The 26,584-nt window shown below is 48.6% G+C and overlaps 1 protein-coding gene across 3 annotated transcripts in view; it reads left to right on the forward strand.

Moving 5' to 3' along the window:
• Positions 1-26,584, forward strand: part of poc1bl (POC1 centriolar protein homolog B (Chlamydomonas), like) — a 145,133-nt gene that overhangs the window by 49,767 nt on the left and 68,782 nt on the right. For 2 of the 3 annotated variants that reach the window (XM_072509003.1, XM_072509001.1), the window contains exon 2: positions 26,122-26,555. In XM_072509003.1, coding sequence (XP_072365104.1) covers positions 26,179-26,555 — 377 coding nt within the window. In that variant the 5' untranslated portion in view covers positions 26,122-26,178. Of the gene's footprint in view, positions 1-14,706; positions 14,781-26,121; positions 26,556-26,584 lie in introns of all 3 variants that reach the window. The other variant, XM_072509002.1, reaches the window with a different exon arrangement.

The following is a 26,584-nucleotide window of genomic DNA, read 5'->3' on the forward strand; positions in this document are numbered from 1 at the left end:
TCCTTGATTCAATAGTCTCTTTTTAGAGTTCTGGGGCGAAATTCTCCGTTATCGGCGCAAAGTCCGCCGATCGGCGCAAAAAACGGCGCAAATCCGACCTGCGTCACGCCACAAAAATCGTCGCGAAGTCTCCGGCCCGAAATGGGCTAGTAGCGACGTGACGGGATCCGCGCTTGCTCACGTGGTTCACGCCGTGCAGCGACATACACGCCGCACGGCGTGACGGCTCATAAGGACGCGCTGCTCCCCCTCACCCGACTGGAACACCCGACCGGGACACCCGACCGGATGGCCGGCCGCCGCACAGCCCCGAGCTTCCAGTCACGGGATGTGGAGGCGCTCCTGGACGCAGTGGAGCAGAGGAGGGAGGCCCTGTATCCCAGGCACGGCCGCAGAGTTGCCCCACGCCACAGCTGGCGTCTGTGGAGGGAGGTGGCAGAGGCCGTCACCGCTGTGGCCCTGACACCACGGACAGGCACCCAGTGCCACAAGAAGGTGAACGACCTCGTCAGAGCAGGCAGGGTGAGCCTCCCCCCCCGCCCGATATCCATATCCCCCCTCCCCCATAACCCCCCTCCCCCATATCCCCAAGTGAATCCAGCCCTAACCTTAACCTCTGCAATACACGCGCAACCGATGGCGTGCATTCATATACCTGTCTAACACTGTTGCCTTTTACCCCTGCCACCCCCCCCCCCCCCCCCCCCCCCCCTCCCCACAGGAGAAACGCACACACAACACCAGGGAGCATGTGAGGACTGGAGGAGGCCCCGCTGATGAGAGGCCACTGACCGAACACGAGGAAAGGGCCCTGGAACAGGCTGGCGGACCTTAGGACCGGGAGGTTGCTGATGCAGAGGTCGGGGCCGTACTAGCAAGTGAGCCACCGACAGCCCGTCCCCATATCCCCCCTCCCCTATATCCCCCTCCCCCATATCACCTGATCACTGCCTGCGTGTCTAACCATGCATGCTTCATTGTGTATCGCAGGACCAAACGTCGAGGCACCCATCCCCGCAGATGCAGACCGCCCGCAGGATGCCCCTCGGAGGCCACGGGAGACGGAGAGACCCGGACCCTCCGGCATGCGACGCCCGCAGGATGCCCCTCGCACACCACGGGAGACGGAGAGACCCGGACCCTCCGGCATGCGACGCCCGCAGGATGCCCCTCGCACACCACGGGAGACGGAGAGACCCAGACCCTCCGGCATGCGACGCCCGCAGGATGTCCCTTGGAGACCACGGGAGACGGGGAGACCTGGAGCAACAGGGAGACGACGTCCCCGTCACGTGCGGGTGCGACGACGCAGGAGTGTGCCACCCAGCGACGAGAGGGGCAGCCACAGGCCCCCGTCACAGCGGAGCCAGGACACCACTACCCAGTACGCCACTACCCAGGACACCCATACCCGGGACACCCCTACCCGGGACAGCACTACCCAGGAAGACGAAATACCGGACAGTGACACAGAGTGGATGGATGGAGACGAACCCCCACCCCAAAGTGCCATGGACTCAGAGTGGGACGAAGAGCACGACACAACGCCACTGCTGTCACCAACACCCTCCACCATCGCAGAAACACACACCTCGGTTGGGCACTTTAGTGATGAGGCGTCTGGTACACTCACTGGTGTGCACAACACAGCCGTCCCGGTACAGCAGGTGGAGGTAGGAGCAGCAGAGGGGCCGGGCGGTCGGAGGGCAGCCCAGCCCAAGCGAACATCTGGCGCCCAGGTGGATCCCGGGTTCCTGGAGTTACCACACCCACCCATAGATCCGATGCAACCACCGAACCGGAGACGAGCGAAGAGGGTGACGGCCGGCTTGCGGCGGCTGCAGTCGCAGGTGGAGGAATCCACCCGCGTCCAGGAGCTGGGGGTGGTGCCGGTCATACGTGCCACCCAGGCCGACACCGCACGGGTGGCGTCCGCGGTGGATGCAATGGGTGCGACGGTGTCCGACATGGGGAACGGTTTGAGAGGCCTGGGGCTTTCCGTGCAGGCGGCGTCTGTGGCCCAGGACATGGCTGCCCTCTCACAGGAGGCCATGAGCCAGTGCCAGCGCCAGATGGCAGAGGCGCTCAACGCCATGGCCCAGTCTCAGCAGGCCATGGCCCAGTCTCAGCAGGCCATGGCCCAGTCTCAGCAGGCCATGGCCCAGTCTCAGCAGGCCATGGCCCAGTCTCAGCAGGCCATGGCCCAGTCTCAGCAGGCCATGGCCCAGTCTCAGCAGGCCATGGCCCAGTCTCAGCAGGCCATGGCCCAGTCTCAGCAGGCCGTGGCCCAGTCTCAGCAGGCCATGGCCCAGTGTCAGCAGGCCATGGCCCAGTCTCAGCAGGCCATCGCTGAGGGCATCGGCGCCATTGGCCATGTGCGAGCCGGCGTCGCACAGTCACAGACAGGGTTCGCCAATCCCCTGGGCTCCAAACCTGCAGACCCCTGTCGATACCAGCACGGGCCTCCAGGACTGGCAGCGCCAGATGTCGGGGGGGTGTCGGATGGCCAGTCCGTTCGCATCCCCCACCCATGTAGAGGCCTGGGGGCCATCGGGCACCCCGAGGGAGGATGAGGTGCTGTGGTCCGTCCCGGGTCCCCCTGTAGGGGAGGTCCCGGAACACAGCGACACCTCGGACTCTTTCCCCCCCCCCCCCCCCCCCCCCCCCTTCGTCCCAGGTGCATCGGATGGGCAACGGGCAGGACAGGTTGGCAGCTCGCCATCGCAGTTGCCCGGGCCGCAGCCTGGCCCATCTAGGCCAGGACGCCCCAGGAAACGGCCGCCAAAGGGATCCCGTGTCAGAGGGCAGGAATCACAGGAGTCCACCTCCAGTTCTGCTGTACCGTCTGGGGAACCACAAAGACGTAGTCAAAGGGCCCGTAAGGCCAAACAATTAGACACTGAGTAAGTTGGCACGGGTGCAGGGCACAGATGAGTTTTAGGGGCTAGGGCACGTGCATGAACTCCTTTGGTTATTCAAGTCAATGTTACACCTACAGAAGCTGCCTTTGTGCTCTGTCCAAAGCGTGCTGGGGTGTCATGTACGTTGAGCGCATGTGTGTGTGTGAGGGGTGGTCTTACCTCAGCCCCAGGTGAGTCTGCCCCTTCCCCCTGGGCCGCCATCAACATCCCCCCAGGCAGAGGACGGGACCGTGCGCTGCAGTGTCACAGCCACATGCAGGGATGGTCGGGGTGGATGGTGGTACTGTGGCCATGGGTCAGACATAGTCCAACGATGTGGAGCCAGGAGCTCATCGCAGGGCGGGTTGGCATCATCCTCCATGGCCTGCAATAGACACGCGTCCACCGGCAACTGTGTGAGCCCGGCCCGTTGTGCCGCAGGTGGATCGGCAATGGGGGGGTGGTGTGCATGCGGGTGGGGTGGGTGGGGATGGGGAGGGGGGTGAGGGTGCTGGGTGGGTGGATGGGTGGGGGGTGCGGGTGGTCGGCTGTTGCCATGGTGTGCGGCCTGTGGCCATACTACCCGATTCCCACGCCCATCTAGTCAGTGAAGCGGGCGGCTATCAGCCTGTCCCGTGCCCGCTGGGCCAGCCGCTAACAGTGGACAGCCACCCGCCTGTGTCTAGCCCGTCTGCCCTGACCATTGCCCCCATCCCCCTCATATGGGGAGAACTGCACCTCTTCCTGCTGCTCCTCCACTCCGCCCTCCTCTGCCTGCGGCACATCGCCCCTCTGCTGGGCTATATTGTGCAGGACGCAGCACACCACAATGATACGGCCGACCCTATCTGACCGATACTGGAGGGCGCCCCCAGAGAGGTCCAGGCACCTGAAACGCATCTTCAGCACGCCAAAGCACCTCTCGATCACTCCCCTTGTCGCTACATGGGCATCATTGTAGCGGTTCTCCACCTCATTGCGTGGCCTCCGTATAGGCGTCATCAGCCACGATCGCAATGGGTAGCCCGTCGCCCAGCAACCAGCCCCTAAGCCGGGGATGACGTCCCTTGTACATGCCGGTCATGGATGACCGCGACAACACGTATGAGTCGTGTACACTGTCCGGGTAGCGGGCGTAGACGTGCAGGATCATCATGCGGTGGTCGCAGACCACCTGTATGTTCATCGAATAGGTCCCCTTCCGATTGGTGAACACGGCCCTGTTATCTGCAGGTGGCCGCACGGCGACGTGCATCCCATCAATTGCGCACTGGACCATGGGGAACCCGGCCACGGCAGAGAAGCCCACGGCCCGGGCATCTTGGCTGGCCCGGTCCACAGGGAAGTGGATGTAGCGGTGCGCCATGGCATATAGGGCGTCTGTCACTGTCCCGATGCACCGATGTCTGCGATATCGGGTGCCTCCGTTGCCGTGGGGCCGCGACGTCCTCACCCCCCCTCCTCGTCCTGTCAGTCAGGTGTCCCTCCAGCCTGGGTGGCTGCCGCCTGTCCCTCTGCGGCAGCCTGCGCCGCCTCTCTGGCACGCTCCTCCTCCACCTCCTCCTCCTCCTCATCCAGGGCAACATAGACATTAGCGGCTGCCGCCACGGCAGCCAACATCGCTGGATGATCGGAAAACATGACGGCCTGGTGGGGGGTGGGGGGGGGACGACGACGACATGTCATCATTGCCCATACCCCCTCCTCCCCCCAGCCAGGTGGCATGGACTGCATGGGTCCAACTGTTGGAGGCTGGCACCTGGCCAGGTGGACCAACTCACTTGCCCTCGCACCACCCCCTCCCCGGCACGGATCCCATCCTCCTCCCCGGCACGGCACCCCCCTCTCCCCGGCACGGACCCCATCCTCCTCCCCGGCACGGCCCCCCCCCCCAATCCCCGGCACGGACCCCATCCTCCTCCCCGGCACGGACCCCCCCCCCCCTCCTCCTCCCCGGCATGGACCCCATCCTCCTCCCCGGCAGGGCCCCCCCATCCCCCTCCCCGGCACGGACCCCATCCTCCTCCCCGGCACGGCACCCCCCCCCCCCCCCGGCACGGCCCCCATCCTCCTCCCCGGCACGGCACCCCCCCCCCCCCCCCCCCCCCCCCCCCCCGGCACGGACCCCATCCTCCTCCCCGGTACGGACCCCATCCTCCTCCCCGGCAGGGCCCATCCCCCTCCCCGGCACGGACCCCATCCTCCTCCCCGGCACGGCCCCCAGCCCCCCCCCCCATCCCCCTCCCTGGCACGGACCCCATCCTCCTCCCCGGCACGGCCCCCCCATCCCCGGCACGCCCCCCCCCCCGCCCCATCCCCCTCCCCGGCACGGACCCCCATCCTCCTCCCCGGCAGGGCCCCCCCCCCCCATCCCCCTCCTCGGCACGGACCCCATCCTCCTCCCCGTCACCGCCCCCCCCCCCCCATCCCCCTCCCCGGCACGGACACCATCCTCCTCCCGGCACGGCCCCCCCCCAATCCCCCTCCCCGGCACGGACCCCATCCTCTTCCCCGGCACGGCCCCCACCCCATCCCCCTCCCCAGCACGGACCCCATCCTCCTCCCCGGCACGGCCCCACCCCCATCCCCGGCACAGACCCCACCCCCATCCCCCTCCCCGGCACGGACCCCACCCCCCTCCCCGGTACGGCCCCCCATCCCCCTCCCCGGCACGGACTCCCCCCCCCCCCCCCCTCCTCCTCCCCGGCACGGCCCCTCCTCCCCGGCACGGGCCCCCCATCCTCCTCCCCGGCACGGGCCCCCCATCCTCCTCCCCAGCACGGGCCCCCCCCTCCCGGCACTCCCCCGGAACCCAGCCCACTCTAACCACCCCCCCCGCCGCACACACACACAACCCTAGACACACCTCTCCCCACACATTCAGACTGCGGCCACGCCATCGCCTGCCCAGCGGCCAACTCCCCAGGCCGTCACCCACCTCCACGCTGGTCGCGTGAACCTGGAGCACAGGTTGACGCCGATTAAAAGGAGGTTTGATTTACGTCGACGTGACCCGTCATCACGTCGACGGGACTTCGGCCCATCCGGACGGGAGAATATCGGCAGGCCCAAAATCGGCTGCCTTGCGCCCACCCGTGCCATTCTCCGACGTCTGCGGGGCCATTAACGCCCCGCCGACTTTTCTCCCTTCGGAGACTTTGGCAACCGGCGGGGGCGGGATTCACGGCGGCCAATGTCCATTCTCCGACCCACTGGGGGGTCGGAGAATGACGCCCCTGATCTCTCCTGGAAATCTGTGCTTGTTGTTGTCATTTGGCAATCTCTGAAGTATCAGGTGATAGTAACAAATCAAACTGTCCACAGTTTACTCCTGCAGAGCAGCTTTGCTGGTGAACTCTGTTGCATGTGTAGTGCTCCGCTAAGACATTAAGAATTTGTTTACTCTTCTTGTCATTGTACCTTGGTCCTTCAATTCCCTGATGGAATGTTTGACTGATTGAATGAATCGTTTGGCTAATCCATTTACTGCAGGATGGTACGGAGCTGCCTTTATCTGCTGTATATTCTTCCCGCTTAAATACTCCACAAACTCCTTCAAATTGAAATGAATACCATTGTCACTTATGGCCTGCTCCTGTGTGCAAAATCTTGCAAATATTTTGTCTAGCTTCTCAATGGTTTGTTCGGTCACCGTGGATTTCAAGATAACAACTTCTGGCCATTTAGAGTGTGCGTCCACAGTCACGAGGAACATGAAACCCTCCACTGGATCAGTGTAGTCTCTGCGTACTCTCTGCCATGGCTGTGCCAGCCATTCCCACGGATGAAATGGTTTCAGTGGTGGAGTGTTTCTTAGTTTTGCACAGGACTGACATTGCCCCACATTCTCTTCTATTTGAGCATCTAATCCTGGCCACCAAAAATAACTGTGCCAGTTCCTTGAACCTCACAACACCAGGATGTCCTTTATGCAGTTCATTAAGGACTTTATGCAACAGGAAGGAATAATCACTCTGATTCCCCATAACAAAACTCTATTGTGATCAGGCAACTCAAGTCTTCATGTGATTTAGTAGTAACCAGGAAGTTATCAGAAAACCCCATCTGGTTCACTAATGAGCCTTAGGGACGGAAGGAAATATGCTGTCCTTACCTGTTCTGGCCTACACCTGACTCCAGACCCACAGCAATGTGACTAACTAACCTCTGAAATGTCCTAGCAAGCCACTCAGTTCAACAGCTACTAGGGACGAGCACCAAATGCTGGCCTTGCCAATGAATGTACCTATTAAAAAAATTGAAATCTGGCAGCATGATAGCACAAGTGGATAGCACTATGGCTTCACAGCACCAGGGTCCCAGGTTCGATTCCTGCTGGGTCACTGTCTGCGGTGTCTGCACGTTCTCCCCGTGTCTGTGTGGGTTTCCTCCGGGTGCTCTGGTTTCCTCCCACAGTCCAAAGACGTGCAGGTTGGGTGGATTGGCCATGCTAAATTGCCCTTAGTGTCCAAAAAAAGGATAGGGGTTATTGGGTTGCGGGGATAAGGTGGAAGTGAGGGATTAAGTGGGTCGGTGCAGACTTGATGGGCCGAATGGCCTCCTTCTGCACTATATGTTCTATGGTCATGACGCAGATGTTGAAAATCTGAAATGAAAATACGCTGCATCTGTGAAGAGAGAAGCAGAGCTTTGAGTCCAATATGATTCTTCAGTTTCTGTCTCGTGTTTTCTGTTTTTATTTTAAATATGTAACTTGATTTACTAAAGTAACTGCCTTCAATCCAATCATAGCTCTACAAGTGCAAAATACTCAGATTAGAAAGTAGTCTGATTTAATCCTTCGAAAAAAATGATACTCTCTATCCTGACTTCGGACATCTTCCAAATAAGCTTCATAGTCTCAAGGGCAATCTAAAGATAGATATAAACCTACAAAACTTGATGGATGAATGATCTACTGACCCAGCCAGCCTATCCCACATAGATGTAATGTTTTATGCATCATGATACTTATATTTACCACCCACAGTGTTATCTCCTGGGAGAGCTGAAAAAACACATTTTAAAACATGACCAAGTACTAAGAAAAAGGTAACTATACCTGCCTTAAAATATAGAGGACTATATTTGGACATGCAGAGACTGAGGTTACAATATTGCAGGGTTTTTGAGTGAACTCTATAACGGATCACAGCTTTTATTTCCATCCAATACTTTGGGTAACTGGGTGGCTGGCATTGTTGATTACCCAGACTTCTAGAACATGGCAACTCAAATAATGATGTGGGATAATGCTGATGTTTGCACAACTGTAGTCCTGCTCTTGAGTTTTTTGGTTGAGGCTTCTGCAAAGGTGAACATGAAGATACAGATAAGATCATTGACTTAAAATTAAAATTTTCATGTTATATGTCAGCAACTGGCAAGGGAAGTAAATGATTAGGTCATAAGTAAACCTACAGAATGTTATGGTGGAACTCAATGGTATGGTTCTTTTGCAGTTCCCTGTTAAATTAGTTTGCAAAATCTGCAATTGGTGAATTGACCACCTTGCAGTCTTATTATTTTACACTTATCTCCCTTTCTCTGGTGTTCAATGTATATCTTAAGATGCTAAATTCGAAGGGACTGGTGATGGAGAATTTAAAAAAATGTTAATTTTGTTAAACAACTCTACTGGTGTTGCCACTCTCAGTTTCCATTTATGCAAAGTAGTTGAAATGTTTGTGACATGTGAAATCAGATTGGAGAAGCTGGCCAGGTATTGTAATATGGAAAGGTTAGTTACAGTGAAAGAGTTGGCTCAACTACTGCTAATATTCAGACCAACTTACTGTTGGATGACTTGGCAATGCCTGAAAAACTTGTATATTTCAGATTGTTTCTGGCTTCAGCTTATTAACGAATGAGGAAAGGAGAAGGAAACTCGATCTGTTTTTGTTACGAAAGAGACATTTCAGCATTTTGCAGAATATCCGATTGACACACAGGCAGGTGGGAGATTAAAATATGGCGTGATCTTTTGGCTGTTAACGCCGATGGGATTGTTTCAGTTCTGTTGACGTCGCACCCCTACTGCAGGTTTCCTGGCCATATGGGGTGGATTCAGTGTGAAATCTCATTGACAGCAGCTGGCCCAGAAGATCCTGTGCCGGCTAATGGCGGGCTACCTCCCGCTGCCGAGAAAAACATGAGGCATTAGGAGCCAGAGAATCGCAGCCATGATGTCTGGATTAGGACTCTTGGGCTGAATGGTGAAGCCTTTTGAAAGTTGGTGCAATTTAAAAATAAATTCTGCTACTTTCTTGCCAATTTGGATTAGTTGGTACAGCTCTTGGGCCAAGAAGTTGTGAGTTCCAAGTCTCGCTCAGGACTTGAGCACATACTTTAGGCTGCTATTTCAGTGCAGTGCTCAGGGAATGCTGCTTTGCTGATGGGCCGATCTGTATGTTTCCGAATCTGTAAGGGGTCCACTTGTGCTATTAGAAGTACAAGGGTGTGCGTCAACATTTGTCCATCAGATACCCCCCATAAAAAATAGATTTGCTGATCGTTAATTTAATTATTGCCTTTGAAGATTGCTGTGTGCAGAAAACCAGTGTCCCTGCCTACATCACAAGAATGACAGCACTTTAAAATTATTTTGTGATATCCTGAGACATAATAAGCCAACTTATAAATGTAAATTCTTTCTTGCTCGATAAAAAGATTTATGTGCATCCTAGTTTACTCCTGCAGGTAGTAATCTATGTTTATGCTCTTGTGTCTTTTTACTTTTTCCCCCTCTTGTTTAGTGCACACATGTTGACATCTAATTTAAAATGCAATTCAAGGCTACTCACTTTGAAGTGATCCCATTTTGAGTTTCATACAGAAGGTGAAATACACATGAAAGGAGACAGTTTACTCCGAGTTGGTACAAGGTGATCTCCTTCTCTTGATAAAGGGAGCAATACTGGCAGTTTAACTTTATTTGGCTAGGATGAGAGATTTGTTCTGCTCTGTGGCAGTAAAGCAAAAGTGAATTATTCATACTAACAACATCTTACACTTCTACATTATTTATAATTCTAGTGTTTGAATAGTAAATACTGTCTTGTTGATGTGAATTGTACAGCGATGCCTTCATGTGTACAGCAGATGTGGTTAACCTGTGAGCTGACACAAGATGAGGATGCATATTTCTAATACTGGTTACAGAATGGCCATCCTACGTGCATGTATAATAAACGTTCTGCGTTGCGAAGGTGTCAGTTTTCTTATTCCTCACTAGTTACATATTTGACTTTTTTTCCTTTCCACAAATCTTCCTAATTTATCACCTTTCCCTATTTATATTCTACCAAAAAATGGAATGCAAAGACGCTATGAGTTGTTAGCCCACCTCTTTATAATCCCTGAAAATAAAATGCACTACACAAACACAGTTATCATAAAGAAATATCAGTTGCTTATTAAGTTAGTTCTAGTAGCCCTCTTTTATGAAAGGCATCACAAGAGTCCTCGGGTCTTCAGAGTATCCATACCACAGGTATAGCTGACTCCCACATTGAGGCGTGGTACAAACCAGCCAAAAACACTTACTCAGAAGTTACCTTTTATTGGAAAATCTTACAATCTTCAGAATCCACAATGTGGCACATATTTTCAGTGATTATTGTTCAGTAGCTGCTCACTTGAATGGAAAGTGTTGTCTTTTCCTTTGGTATCCACGCAAGCCTGTCACAATCATCTGACCCCATCCAAGATAAACCACTGAGGTTGATGTTTTTCTGATCAGCTAATTCAATTTGTGACAGCAACATAGAATTATTAGCTTCATAGATCTTTTATTTGGTAACTTTAAGCACGTAGGATGGCCATTTTGTAACCAGTATTAGAAATATGCATCCTTGTTTTTTGCTTAATTATTCAGTAGCATCTCTGCCATTTATTCTTCCTAAATATATTTTAGCTTGAATCAAGAAACATGGATATTGTGGTGAAATGCATTTTACAGCTTTAAAAAAACAACTTGGAATGGGCATTTGTCTAATGCACTGAGACACTGGGTCATCAAGATTAACACAAAAATAGCATTGGCTGTAGCAATTGGATTTGTTTTAGATTGGATTTGTTTCATTGTCATGTGTACCGAGGTACAATGAAAAGTATTGTTCTGTGTACAGTCGAGACAGATCATTCCATCCATGAAAAAAAAATAGGATTTACATAAATACACAATGTAAATATATAGACACTAGCATCGGGTGAAGCATACAGGAGTGTAGTACTACTCAGTAGAGAAGATGTGTGAAGAGATCCGATCAGTCCATAAGAGAGTCATTCAGGAATCTGGTAACAGTGGAGAAGAAGCTGTTTTTGAACCTATTAGTATGTGTTCTCAGACCTCTGTATATCTTGGCCGATTGAAGAAGTTGGAAGAGTGAATAAGCCGGGTTAGAGGGGTCTTTGATTATGCATTGTAATATTGCAATATTTTGGCACTGAAATAGTAAATATTACAAGTTATTTTTCATGTGTGCAGCCACTTCGATTGTAATTCATGGGGTTTTGGTTCGCTTTAAAATGAGAGGCCATCATTATTGTCCCCCGCACACCTAATGCACTCACTTCAGAAGTGGCAATAGTGCAAACAATTTAAGCTGCTCCTCATCACTTTCCTGGTTAGTTCCAAGAACATGCACTACATCACTAACTCCTAACTAGAATATATGAGCAATCACTTCTGTAATACTGGGGGCAGGTTTAGCTCGGTTGGCTGGACAGCAAATTCATGATGCTGAGTGGGGCCAACAGCGTGGGTTCAATTCCTGGCTGAAGTTATTCATGAAGGTCCTGCCTTCTCAACATTGCCCCTTGCCTGAGGTGTGGTGAACCTCCGGTTAAATCACCACCAGTCAGCTCTCCCCTTTGAGGGGAAGAGCAACCAATGGTCATCTGGGACTATGGTGACTTTACTTAATTTAAATATGCACAACCAAGTTCTTAGATATCTGTTCTAGTTTGAATAACTATCATAATTCGGCATCACTTAATGCAAAATATGATTGTTACAGCACAAAATTGCTCATTTCTCAGGTTACTTACATTGTTTCATTTCAATTACTAGATAATTATTGTTTGAAAAATAGATCGCCAAGAACAGTCAACCAGTAGAAATAACAAATTCCTTTCCCCCCACAAAAGTCTGTGCTATTGCAGCATCCCACACTTTGCAGTCATTTAGGAGAAGGCCTTGCTCCCATGCTCTATCTAGAGTCAATCTAAACAGTAGTACCCATGAGTCCTTATTGGAATAGCACCGCTATTGGCCAGCAACATAATATAGGTGTATCTTTTAAAACACATTTTTGTAATACTGTTAAGAACAAAAGGGTACAAGTTGGGACATTTTAAGAAAATTAAAGCTTGCCTTTATATTCCACCATTCGAGACCTCAGGATCTCCGTGGTGGTGGGCTTTATGGTCTACATGACCGGCTCAGGACCAATTGTGTGGGAGCTCTGACCAATAGAGAGAGAGAGAGAGAGAGTATGGGCCCTGCAGTGTGGAGCCTGGAGCTGGAGAGTCAAGACCTAACCAACGTTGCTCGGTGCCTGTATGTAGTTGCCATTGCCCACTGTTAATAAACATCCTTTGCTGTCGTGGAGGTAAATGGTTCGATCGTTAGCCGTCAGCAGTTCAGGTTTTGGGAGGGGTGGGGGTGGAGGGGGAGGGGCGGTGGGGGGAAGAAACGTCCAAAGACAGAGGAGAATCGGAAACTATCGACGGGTAGCACCCAAAAGGTGAGTGAAAATGCCAAAGTTAGACCTGTTTGGCCAGAGGGCCGAAGACCTGAGCCAGTACATCGAAAGGCTCCACTATTTCTTCACCGTGAATGAATAGCAGGGGAAGACTAGCAGAAGTGATACTTTTGACTCTTTGTGGGTCTCAGGTGCAGGGTGGTACTGACAGGGGGAGACACCTTGCCCTGTCCCCGATCACCCAGGAGTCTCTAAAAGCTTGGGACCCCCCCCCCCCCCGCCCCCCCCCCCCCCCCCCTCCCCCCGAGGTGCTGTTGTGCCTTGTCCACATTTGTAGAGACCTGTTCTAAACACTGCCCTGGCGAGGTCTCGCAGACATGGCCAATGACTCCCAGGCACCGGGTGAATCTGGCGTCTGGGTAAAGGCTCATTTAAGTATGCTGATCCGTATCTCAACAAATGAGGGCGAGATCTACATCACGCTGGTGGGTGATTTGCGATTGGCCTGGCGCGGAGCCCGATTTGGGATCAGGATCCGGGTCCGCACCGGATGCAACGTGATCGCTGAATCGTGTCCATAAATGTTATTTATCTATTAATCCTGGCAGAAAGACTTCAATTTGTAAGGATAAATGGATTATTCAATCAGAGGAGGTATTAAGCCATGAATATCTTTTATTTTCTCTACAAACAATTTGGCATGCTTGTGGGATATTTAAGCTTCTGGCCTGAGAGACAAAGAGATATTTATTAGGCCTGAGAAACGGGGAGAGATTGAACAAGGGTGATGACAAAAGTGTTGGAAACAGGGTGGTTCCTGCTGATATGAAATGCACAGCCAGTGCTGGAGCACTTTGCAGGCAGTTGCAAAATAGTTGACTGCATTCACTGATGTCCAAAACCCAGCATAGAATGTAAGATTAGGCCTTAACAGCTGTCATTGTATCAGACATTTTTTAAATAAGTAAACCTCATTATTTAATATGGAAATCTGAGCCACATGGGATTATAGTGGATGGATTCAAGAAGGAAAAGGGACAGTACAGGGTCAACATGTTCCAATAAAGAGTAAGTGTGGGACCAACAAATCCAATGAACCCTGCATTTCGAGGGATATACAGAATTGGATGAAAAGAAAAAGGAAGGCTTATGGCAGATATCAAGGGCTCAAAACAGCAGAAGTCCAAGGAGTATAGAATGTGCAAGAGGGAACTTAAAAAGGAAATTAGGAGTGCAATTCAACGGGGAAATAAAAGTCCAGTTATGGACGCATGTCGCGGGGTGTTTCTTGGTACCTGCAGCATTGAGAAAGACCCCGCTTTTCAAAAGCACTTTGTCGGGTTTCTTTGGCCTTGGCGAGGAACGCCCCTCGGGCCTGACCCCTGGAATGGGCAACCTGGCACCCGGAAACCAGTCTAGCAGTGCCACCAAGACCTCCTGTCCAGGGTGAACTGCCAGGGTGCCCAGGTGGCAGTGCCAATGTGTCAGCATGGCAGTGCTAAGATGCCTGGGTTGCCAGTGGGAGTGCCAGGATACCACTCTGCTCAATGCCCGGCCACCCAGGGAGTCCCCGATGGGCTGGGAGAAATCTCCAGGTGCTGTTGCGGCTGGTCCATGTTTATGTGGACCAGTGTTAAACGATGAGAATTCGCTGGGGAGGCTGTTAGTTCCTGGGCCCCGGGAGAATACGGCGCAGACACATTTAAATGGTCCTAATTGTTAAGTAATGGGTTAAGAGACATTGCAATTAGTTGTCTCATTTATGTTAAGTATCCATTAATTGACACTGATATGTAAAGGGGCTTCAGGTGGTCTCTGTCAGGTGGTGTGTTGTTCAGAGTTTTGTGCAGAGGCTGTGGAAGTGAAAGAAATGGTGTTTGGTGAAAAGGAACAAGAACTTTAGACTCTTCATTTCACAGCAACTAAAACGTCTAACGATTGGTAGCAGAGGATGGTTGCTGTGCAAATGTGAAGGTTTGAAAGATACAACTTTTCCTGATCAAACCAAGGAGTGAGTGAGAAGGAAAAAAAAAAGATTCATGGCTGAACCCAGGATAAAGATGGCTGGATATGACTAATCCTCCCTTATTTTCTGAAAGGGAATCGTACGACCAATGGAGAAGTGCAGTAGTTATGTGGACTAAAGTTACTGCTTTGGGAAAGAGAAAACAAGGTATGGCATTGGCTCTTTCTCTACCATATGGCAGTAAAATCCAAAACAAAGTGCTTTCTGAGCTGGAATTGGGAGAGTTAGACTCAGAAGAAGGTCTGGAGACTTTATTACATTATATGGATAAGATTTATAAGAAAGATGACTTGTTAAGTGCATACGAAGCATGGTCGGATTTTGATAAGTTCCCGAAAAAGGAGGATATCTCCATGGAAGAATATATAATGGAATTTGGCAAACTATATAAAAGGCTGCAGAAACACAATCTGGAATTTCCACAGCCTGTGTTGGCCTTTAAATTACTTGACTGTGCTAGAGTGAGCAACATGGATAGGCTCCTGGTTTTGACAGGAGTTCAGTTTACTAATAAGGATACCTTATTCGAACAGATGACAAAAGCTTTACAAAGGTTTCTGGGGAAACATTCGATTCCGATGGCTCTGATGACCCAAATAGGTCAGCCTGCAATAAGACAGAATATGGAAGATACACTAGTAACAGGATGGCGAAATCGTATGGCTACGAACAGGGCTCAAGACTATAGACGGAGACCGAGACAAGGAAATTATGAAGACAGAAACCCAGTTAGAACCTACAATAGGAAGATGAACCCCAGAAATGCACGGGACATGATAAATCGATGTTTTCGATGTGACTCTCAATACCATTATGCTTTCAACTGTCCAACTTGTTATGATAGAGTGTTTGAAGCGACACATGACACGGAAGAGTCAGAAGAGGAAAAAGATAGTGACCAGAAAAAAGGCATTGTCCTATTGACAAGCAGTTTTACACCGGTAATGAGGGTGTTGGTTGCAGAATCTTTCAACTATGCTGTATTGGACAGTGGCTGCACATCTACTGTGTGTGGAATTGACTGGTTAAAATGTTACCTGGACTCTTTGAATGCTTAAAATCGTAACAAGGTTAAGGAATTTGAAAGTTCCACAAGTTTCAGGTTTGGGGATGATAATACTCTGAACTCGCTGAAAAGAGTGGTGATCCCTTGCAATACTGCCGGAGCGAATCATTTCATTAGCACGGATGTTGTATCAAGTGAGATACCTTTGCTTCTGAGCAGACCATCGATGAAGAAAGCACACATGAAACTGGATATGGAACAGGATAAGGCAACAGTTTTTGGAAAGACTGTGGACTTACAATTTACACAGTCGGGACACTATTGTATTCCATTACTGACAAATAATTTTTCAAGTAGAGTGGTTAAGGATGTGTTAATGGCAGTTGAAAATGGGACTTTAGCTGATAAAAAGCTTGTGATATTAAAACTCCTCGGAGGCTGAAAAATTTATTAAAGGATGCAGGGGTAAGGGATGACGACTATACTACACTGATAGAACAGGTTAGTGACCGCTGTGAAGTTTGTAGGAAGTACAGAAGGACACCAGCACGACCGATAGTAACCCTACCTTTGGCCAGGGATTTTAACGACATTGTGGCCATGGACCTTAAGATCTGGGATAAAGCAAATAATATATTTATTTTGCATTTTGTAGATTTAGCAACCAGATGTAGTCAATCAATGATTGTACGAAGTAAAGAAAAGAGAGTAATTCTGGATCAAATCGTGGAAAAATGGATAGGGACAGGAATGGGTCCACTGGCAAAATTCCTTACGGACAATGGGGGAGAATTTGCTAATGATGAGTTTAGGGATATGTGTGAAAACATGAATATCAGAGTTATGAATACGGCTGCAGAAAGCCCATTTAGTAATGGTGTCTGTGAAATAAATCATGCTGTCATCGACATGCTTTGGAAAATTTTGGCAGATCGACCAAATTTCAGGCTAAATTCAGCTTTAGCATTGGCAGTACATGCAAAGAATTCATTGCAGATGGTTGGGGGCTATAGTCCTTATCAATTAGTGTTTGGTCGAAATCCTATAATTCCGTCAATTTTGGATGACCAGCCTCCAGCTTGGGAGGGGACTACAATTAGCTCTGGTTTTGCTGAACATTTAAATGCATTACATAGCAGTAGAAAAGCTTTATTGGAAGCAGAAGTCTCTGAAAGAATTCGCAGAGCTTTAAGACATAACGTACGACCATCAGATGCCGTTTTTCAGCAAGGAGACATGGTATACTATAAGAGAGACAATTCTAATGAATGGAAAGGCCCAGAGAAGATCATTGGCATTGATGGCAAAACAATTATTTTGCAACATGGTAATCAAACTGTTGGGCTCCATTCATCAAGGATAATGGGTACAGATTACAAATTTTCAAATTTAGACAGAGCAGACAGACATGACGAGGAACCAGAGTCACCTGGTACGCACTTGGTACGCACTATGAGGACCAATTAACTGATATAGACAGGGTTTCTGTGGAGGAACACAACACTTCTGGTGAATTAAAACAGGCCATTCTTCCGAAAGGGCAACTGCCAAAAGTTGGTACAAAAGTGACATACTTGCCTGAAGGGTCTAGTCAATGGAAGGATGCAACTGTTATTAGTAGAGCAGGGAAGGCCACTGGAAAGTATAAACATTGGTTGAATGTATAGCATTCAGGGGAAGAAGTCAAGACAATGGATTGGGAAAACAAAGTTCAAAAATGGAGGGCACAGAAACGCAGTGCCAGTTCAGATAGTACATCGGATAGTGAACAGGTCCGCAGGAAAAGGTTGAGAACTATTGAAAGGACATCCCACAGCAGAAGGGAAAGATCAAGCAGTAGCAGTACAGAACGAGATACCAGGCGGGAGAGGGAACGTAGTTTGTCAAGATCGCGGAACATGAGTAAGACTACGAATACTAATAGGAGTAGAAGCCCACATGCACGTGAGATTTTGGTGGCTTCAAATAAATTAGATGAAGAAGTTATTAAAGAGGCTAAACAGCAAGAATTGCATAGTTGGAGGGAATTTGGGGTATACACGGAAGTACCAGATAGGGGACAAAGAGCTCTATCCCACAGATGGATTTGCACGTAAAAGGTTCTTCCGGATGGAACTTTTAAGGCAAAGGCCAGGCTCGTGGCAAGGGGATTTGAAGAAAACTTAGATCAGGATTTAAGGGTAGATTCACCTACAGCAGGAAAGGTTATTTTAAAGATCTTCTTGGCTCTATTAGCCACAAAGGCATGGGAATTGTTGCTCATTTTAGCCTTTGTTTACTTTATTCTTGTTCTGTCACCTTTGCTCATGAGTCGCCAGGTATCTTTCTGATACCGCCATGGGGGTCAAGTCCAAGTAATGATTAATAATGCAACACACCGCTTAGTAAGAGTTAAATCAACGCTCATTTATTATATACAGCAATTAATACTTATACTATAATCCTACTTCTAGACTACTACCTACCACTAAAGGCCAATACTTAACTTTGGAAATGGCCCACCAGGTCAGGGAAACAAATGGTCTTTCGAATTGGTTCTGGCCTGCGGGATTCAAAAGCTGGTACAAGTCGATAGTCAGGAGCGCCTATCTGGTAGCGATCGTTGGAGTAACACTTACGGTTTTCTTTGTCGAAGGGTCTCGAAGGTTGCGAGCAGGAGAAGAAGGGTCGATCTGAACTTGGCCCCTATTTTTATAGTTCCCAAGGGCTTGCCGCCTCTCAGGGCGGACCTTGACCTTGGTTCCAAGTGATTGGACTTGGTCTCAATCACTTGGTTCGATATGCTCCAATAATGGGGTGATTCCTTGATCAGGGGGTGGTCGTCCACCTTCCTTTGTGTCAGCCCCTGCTGGCGCCGAAAGGTCTGGATCGGCTTTATGTTGCTAATGTGTAGCAATTGTTCCCGGGGATGGCTGCTTAGTATGCAGATGGCTGGGTTGTTGTGATGTTAATGGCTGCAGGTATCGGTCTGGGCCGACATCCCCAGAGCTGAATACACTGTTTTGCCTGCAGCTGTCCATTTGAGTCCTGTTGGCTGATTTTCCCATCAGCCTCTTTTGTTCGCCATTTTAGATCGGGGTTTGACCATTCTAATCGGGAATCAGCCATTTTAGGTGGCTACGTAATGCAAATCTATAGATATAAAAGCTGCCTTTTTGCAGGGGCATCAGCTCCAGAGAGACATTTTTCTCCGTCCTCCTAAAGTAGCAGCTAACACAGAAGGGGTATTCTGGAAGTTGAACAAATGTGTATATGGATTAAATGATGCATCTAGAGTCTTGTATTTTTCTGTAAGGTCAGTTTTGTTAAAGTTAGGCTGTTGCCAGTTGAAAGCAGATCCTGCAATGTTTTACTGGCACTATAAAGGAAATCTTTCTGGCATTTTTATGATGCATGTCGATGATTTTTTGTGGGGTGGGACTAGTGATTTTGAAGCTATTGTAATCTCTGGTTTGAGGAAAGAATTCAGGGTTTGAAGTCAGGCTTCCGGTGCATTTAAATATATTGGACTGGAAATTGGACAGACTACGTTAGGGGCAACTTTACGCAGCAATCTTATTTGGAAAGCATCACCCCAATAGCAATTAGTCGTGGCCGAGTTTCACAAAAAGACGCAATGGTTTCAAAGATAGAAAAAGAGCAACTGCGAAGTTTAATTCGGCAACTGAACTGGTTAGGTAGACAGACTAGACTGGATGTGAGTTTTGATGTCTTAGAGTTGAGTACAAAAATGAATGATCCCAAAGTGGAAGACATATTAAGAGCAAATAAAGCGTTGGCCAAACTAAAAATGCAGGAGTGTGTTTTGAAGCTCCCGGTTTTAGGTGATCTTTAGCACTTGAAACTCATAGTTTATAGTGATGCGTCCTACGCAAATTTATGTGATGGGCTTTCAAGCGCAGGAGGTTTTATAATTTTCCTTTTGGGAAACAATGGTAAATGTTGCCCACTTGTGTGGGAAACAAAGAAAATAAGGAGAGTGGTAAAAAGCACTTTGGCTGCTGAGACGTTAAGCCTTGTAGAGGCGGTGGATATGGCTTTTTATATAAGTATGATATTGACAGAAATTTTGGGATTAGGGGATTTGGGTAATATACCTATTGACTGTCACATTGACAATAAATCCCTGTGGGAAAATGTGCACTCTACAAAAAGTGTCAATGAAAAGAGGTTACGGATGAGTTCACAGAAACTTTTGGATATTGTTAATGAAGGGCGCTTGTTTCTGTGACTTTTTTTTTTTCTTTCTCGTCCAAACAAAAAAAAAGGGGCGGGACATGTGTGTGTTTTTGAGTTTCTTGAAATTTTGTTTTCACCTAATTATTTTTTTTCTCCAAGGAATGGGGGACTGTTAAGTAATGGGTTAAGAGACATTGCAATTAGTTGTCTCATTTATGTTCAGTATCCATTAATTGACACTGATATATAAAGGGGCTTCAGGTGGCCTCTGTCAGGTGGTGTGTTGTTAAGAGTTTTGTGCAGAGGCTGTGGAAGTGAAATAAATGGTGTTTGGTGAAATGCAACAAGAACTTTAGACTCGTCATTTCACAGCAACTAAAACGTCTAACACTAATGACTCATTTAAATATGTTGATCTGGGCGAGGTCCAAATCATCATGTCTTGCGAGGTTTGGTTGAAATGGCTTCTCGCATGATTCAATAGTCCCATTGTGTCACCAAGTCGGGCGTGAAGAAACCGGTAGACCCCACCTTAGGAGAAAAAAAAGGGGCCATGAAAGGATACTGGCAGGTAAAATAAAGGAAAATCCTAAGTTGTTTTACATTAGAACTAGGAGCAGAAGTAGGAAAGTCAGCTCTAAAGTCTGCTCTGCCATCCAATACGATCCTGGTTGATCTCATCTCTACCTCAACTCCTGGGCAGCATGGTAGCCCAATGGTTAGCACAGTTGCTTCACAGCTCCAGTGTCCCAGGTTCGATTCCCGGCTTGGGTCACTGTCTGTGTGGAGTCTGTACGTTCTCCCCGTGTCTGTGTGAGTTTCCTCCAGGTGCTCTGGTTTCCTCCCACAGTCCAAAGATGTGCAGGTTTGGTGGACTGGGCATGCTAAATTGCCTTTGGTGTCCAAAAAGGTTAGGTGGGGTTATTGGGTTACGGGGATAGGTTGAAGCATGGGCTTAAATGGGGTGCTCTTTCCAAGGACAGGTGCTGACTCGATGGACCAAAATGGCCTCCCTCTGCACTGTAAATTCTATGATTTTACTTTTCTCCATAACCCTTCAACCCATTACTAATTAAAAATCTATCTATATCCTCAAATTTACTCCATGTCCCGGCATCCACCACACTCTGGGGGTAGTAAATTCCACAGATTTACGCCCCATTGAGAAAAGTAATTTCTCCTAATCTCTGTTTTAAATGTGTTACCCATTAACCTAAAACTAAAACAATGACCTCACGTTCTCGATAGCCCTACAATACGAAACATCCACTCCACGTCTACTTTTCAGTGCCTTCTATCATCGTGTATACCTCAATTAGATATCCTCTCATTCTTTTAAACTCTAGAGAATATAGACCTGAACTGTTCAATATCTCTTAAGACAAACACCTCGGGTGGTATTCTCGGACCCCTCATTGGGTCGGAGAATCGCCGGGGGCGGCATGAATCCCGCTCTGACGCCGGCTGCCGAATTCTCCGCACCGGTTTTCGGCAGCCACCCCCCTGGCAATTCTTCGGGCCCCGATGGGCCGAGCGGCCACCCATTTTCGGCCAGTCCCGCCGGTGTGAAATAGACATGGTCCATCCCGGCGGGACCTGGCTTGGAGGGTGGCTACCGGAGACCCCAAGCGGGGGGGGGGGGGGGATCTGCGGGCATGCCTGTGCTGTGGGGGCACTCTTTCCCTTTGCAGCGGCCTCTGTAAGGCTCCACCATGGCCAGCGCAGAGTAGAAGTCCCCAGCCCATGTGCAGGAAACACGCCGGCGATTCTGCGCATGTGCCCTACCACGGTGGCCCTTCAGCGCCGGTTGGCGTGGCGCCAACCCCGCTGGTGCCGGCCTAGCCCCCGGAAGTGCGGAGGATTCTGCAACTTCCGGGCGGCCCGATGCCGGAGTGGTTCGCGCCGCTCTTGGCGCCGGCATCGGGCCGTCCTGGCAATTGTGGGAGAATCCCGGCCCTCTTCTCTGAAATCAATCTCGTGAACCTCCTTTGAACAGCCTCCAATGCAACTAAATCCCTTCTCAAATAAGAGGACCAAAACTGTGCACAATACTCCAGGTGCGGTCTCAGCAATGCCTTGTACAGTTGCAGCAACACTTCCCTACTTTTATACTCTATTCCTTTAGCTATAAAAGCCAAAATTTAATTTTCCTTCCTTATTACCTGATGTACCTGCCTGCTAGTTGTCTGCGATTCACACACAAAGACACCCAGATCCCTCTGCACAGAAACACTCCGAATGTTCTCTCCATTTAAATAACAAGCTGCCTTTCCATTTTTCCATCTAAAACTAACAACCTCACACTAATCCACATTAAACTCTATTTGCCAAATTTTGGCCCACTCACTTAACCTATCTACATCCATTTGTAAATTTCTTATTTCCTCATTGCAACTTACTATCCCACGTATTTTAGTGTCATCTGCATAAATTTGGCTGGAGTACCTTCTATCCCTGCATCCAAGTCATTAATAAATATTGTAAATATTTGGGTCCCCGAGGACTAAACCCTGTGGCATCCCACTAGTTACATCTTGCCAACCAGTTGCCAACCCATTCATCCTGACTTTCTGCCTTCTGTCGGTTAGCCAGTCGTCTATCCAAGCTAATAAACTACCCCTAACCCCATGTGACCTTTCCTTGTGTATTAACCTGTTGAGCTGCACTTTATCAAATGCCTTCTTGAAGTCCAGATATGCTACAACTACAGAATCCCCCTTATCCACTTGGCTTGTTACATCTTTGAAGGACTCCAGCAAATAGTTGAGAGAAATTGAATATCTCCTTAAACAACTTCTCATCAACTGTCCCACCTTTTAGTCTTCCTGCCCAGTCCACTAGGTCAAATCTGTCCTCATGCATATGCAATTACCTTTGTTTAACTCCAGAATGCTAATGGGGACTCCAGTTTCTTGCCATCAAATTGAATTCTACATGCTATGATCACTCTTCTCTGGGAGATCATTAACCATGTGGTCATTAGTTAATCCCTCCTCATTACACAATAGCAAATCCAGAATGCCTTACTCCATGGTTGGTTCCAGAACACACTGCTTCAAGAAACAATCTCAAATACATTCAATGAACTCTCCGTCAAGGCTGGGATGAGAAAATATCTGCCATTGTTGAATGACGGAGCAGACATGATGGGCCGTGTGACCTAACTCTGCTCCTATGTCTTATGGTCTAAGGCTACCCTTGCAATTTGATTAATCCAGTCCATATGCATATTAAAATTACCCAAGATTATTGTTGTACCTTACAAGCTCCCAGTATTTCCTGGTTTATATTGTGCCCCACTGCGGAACTGCATTACTCCCACCAGGGACTCCTTTCCTTTGCTATTTCTTATTTCTACCAGGACTGAATTGATGTCTTGGTCTCTCGGGCCTATAATCATTTATCACTATAGTACTGATCCTTCCTTTATTACCAAAGCTACACCACCTCCTTTTCCTTTCTGTCTATCCTTCTGAAATACTGAGTATCCTTGGGTAATGAACTCCCAGACCTGGTTTCCTTGTAACCATCGCCACCAAATCACACACACTTTGTCTCTATTTGAGCTGTTAACTCGTTAACTTTGTTTCAAATGCTTTGTGCATTCAGCCACAAAACCTTTAAGATTGTTCTATTATCAAATTTCCATATTCTTGTATGACTCCTTGGTGCAATAGGATGTTCACACATTCTGTACCCTCCTTTTATTTTCTGGTAATAATCTAACTTGCGCTCAGTCCTTCTCCTTTTGATTTTCTAATTTTCCATGCAATTGAACCCCCCCTCACCCCCCAGCCCTACCACCATTTAGTTTGGAGCCCTATCTACAAGTACATTAAGGGTAAAAGGATAACTAGGGAAAGACTAAGACCCATTAAGGACCACGGTGGTAATTTGTGTGTGGAGCCGAATGGGGTAGGTTGAGTTCTAAATGAATACTTTGTGTCGATGTTTGTAAGTGAGAGGGATGATGTGGGTATAGAAATCAGGGAGAAGGACTGTGACAAAATTAAAGACATTAACACTGACTGAGAAGAGGTTCTGAGTGGTCTGGCAGGCTTAAAAGTAGATAAATCTCCCAAGGCCGGATGAAATGCATCTCAGGCTTGTTGAGTGAGGCGAGGGAGGAAATAGCAGAAGCGCTGGCAATAATTTGCAATTCCAATCTGGCCACTGGAGAGGTGCCGGAGGACTGGTGAATAGCCAATGTGGTATCATAATTCAAGAAGGGGGAGGGGTGGGGGGGTGGGGAGGGATAAACCAAGAAGCTACAGGCCAGTCAGTCAAGCCTTAGTGCTGGGGGAACTACTGGAAGCTATTCTGAGAGATAGAATTAGTCTGTATTTAGAGAGGCTGGGATTAATCAAGGTGAGTCTGCATGGTTGTGTTCAGGGGAGATTATGTTTGACCAAATTGATTGAATTTTTTGATGGGTGACTAGGTGTAGATGAGGGAAATGCATTTGATGTGGTCTACTTGGACTTCAGCTTTTTAGGAGGTCCCACATAGAAGCCTCATAGCAAAGGTAAGAGCCCATGGGATTCAATTAAATTGGGCGAAGTGAATCCAGAATTGGCTGAGTGGCAGGAAGCAGAGGGTGATGTCGAGGAATATTTTTCTTTTTTTTTTTTTTTAAATAAACATTTGATTGAGGTATTTCTTTGGCATTGTAACAGCAACAAAATCAACAATGTACATAACAAGGAAAAAATTAACATAGTGCAAATACCACCTCCCTCTCCCGCAGGTCCTATCATTACTTACCCCCCTAATCTACGCTAGCCTAACCCCCTCCCACCCCCTCCCCTTCTGCTGACGATTAATTCTCTGTGAAGAAGTCGACGAATGGTTGCCATCTCCGGGCGAACCCTAACCGAGACCCTCTCATGGCGAACTTAATTTTCTCCAGGCAGAGGAGCCATGTCCGACAGCCAGGTCTCCGATTTTGGGGGCTTTGAGTCCCTCCAAGCTAGTAATATTCGCCTCCGGGCTACCAGGGAAGCAAAGGCCAGAACATCTGCCTCTTTCTCCTCCTGGATTCCCGGATCCTGCAACACCCCAAAAATCGCCACCTCTGGACTCATTGCCACCCTCGTATTTAATACCTTGGACATGGCGTCAGCAAACCCCTGCCAAAATCCCATCAGTTTTGGACATGCCCAGAACATGTGGACATGGTTCGCTGGCCCCCCCACCGCACACTTCGCACACCTGTCCTCCACCCCAAAGAATCTGCTCCTCCGGGCCACTGTCATGTGAGCCCAGTGAACGACCTTATATTGGATCAGGCTGAGCCTGGCACATGTTGCGGTCGCGTTGATCCTACTCAATGCGTCCACCCAAAGGCCCTCCTCTATCTCTCCCCCCAGCGATGATTGCGATGTATAAAATTATGAGGAGCATATATAGAGTAGACAGGGAGAAACCTTTCCCTTTGGTGGAGGGGTCAATGACCAAGGTGCATAGATTTAAGGTAAGGGGTGGGAGGTTTAGAGGGGATATAAGGAAAACCCTTTTCACCCAGAGGGTGGTGGGAACCTGGAACTCGCTGCCTGAAAGGGTGGTGGAGTCAGACACCCTCATAACATTTAAGAAGTATTTATATGTGCCTTTGCAATGCCACGGCACACAAGGCTGGGCCAAGTGCTGGAAAATGGGATTAGAATAGTTAGGTAGTTGGCCTATCGAGTCTGCACCAATCAAAAACAAAGGGCCTTTTCTGTTTTGTACACATCGATGACTCTAGTGCATTGACAATTGCATCTTCCTGAGTGATTTGGAGATAAATAAAGTGAATTAGATCCCAATGATCTAAGATTGTGAGGACGAGAAGAGGCTGAGATAATTGCATGGGGGCAACAAAGTCGCAAGACAGCAACTTCTAGTTTGCCAGGGCACGAGGTCCATTTGTAGGGAGCGGCATGACAGTGGTCGCAACTTGTAGCCCAGTAAGTTGATGAACCTCATAGCTACTTGCTTCTTATGTAGAGAGGAAACCAGCAGCTCTTTTATTTGGGAAGTAACATTGGCAAAGGCTTGGGAGTGAATTGGTCCCTTTGCTAAAGGAAGCATGTATGAGTGTAGCATATATGAATTTAATGAGCATGATAAAGAAATTCAAAATGAGGTATGGGAAGGACGGAAAAAAGGTTAAAGACAAGATTAGCTTTATTGGGCATATTTTGATTTTGGAAAATGAAAGGCTTTCTGTAACATTTTGTTCAGTTCTGTTTTTTAAAAAACTAGTGAAACCTAATGCCCTTTGAGAGCCTGTTATCTAATTTCTTAACTGTCCCTTTACAGACGTTCCAGCTACATTCTGTCCTTTGGTCTCCACAAGAACATCATTATTGAAGCACCATGAAGTTCAGTGTGAAACGCCAATGGAGCTGGCTTGGGAAGAGCTGTATTCTGATCAGTTTATTGTGGATTACTTATGTCATCATTGAACTGTCAATTTCCACTTTTCACAACTCTGCAGGACAGAGCAGTCGTGAGGAGAGGAATTACAGGGCCTATTCTAATGATAAGCAAAGTGAGGATCTATCGCGCCCAGTATATGAGAAGCCTGATGTTGATCTACGTAGACCGGGGGAGTTGGGTAAGGCTGTGCATTTGCAGTTGAATGCTGATGAGAAAAAGAAAGAAGAGGAGAGTATTGAGAGATATGCTATCAATGTTTACATAAGTGATAAAGTATCGCTGCATCGCCACATCCAGGATGATCGGATGTCTGAGTAAGTGTTTTTGAAACCCATAGTAGACC

This window comes from Scyliorhinus torazame, chromosome 6 (assembly GCF_047496885.1).
Source record: "Scyliorhinus torazame isolate Kashiwa2021f chromosome 6, sScyTor2.1, whole genome shotgun sequence".
Lineage (NCBI taxonomy): Eukaryota > Metazoa > Chordata > Chondrichthyes > Carcharhiniformes > Scyliorhinidae > Scyliorhinus > Scyliorhinus torazame.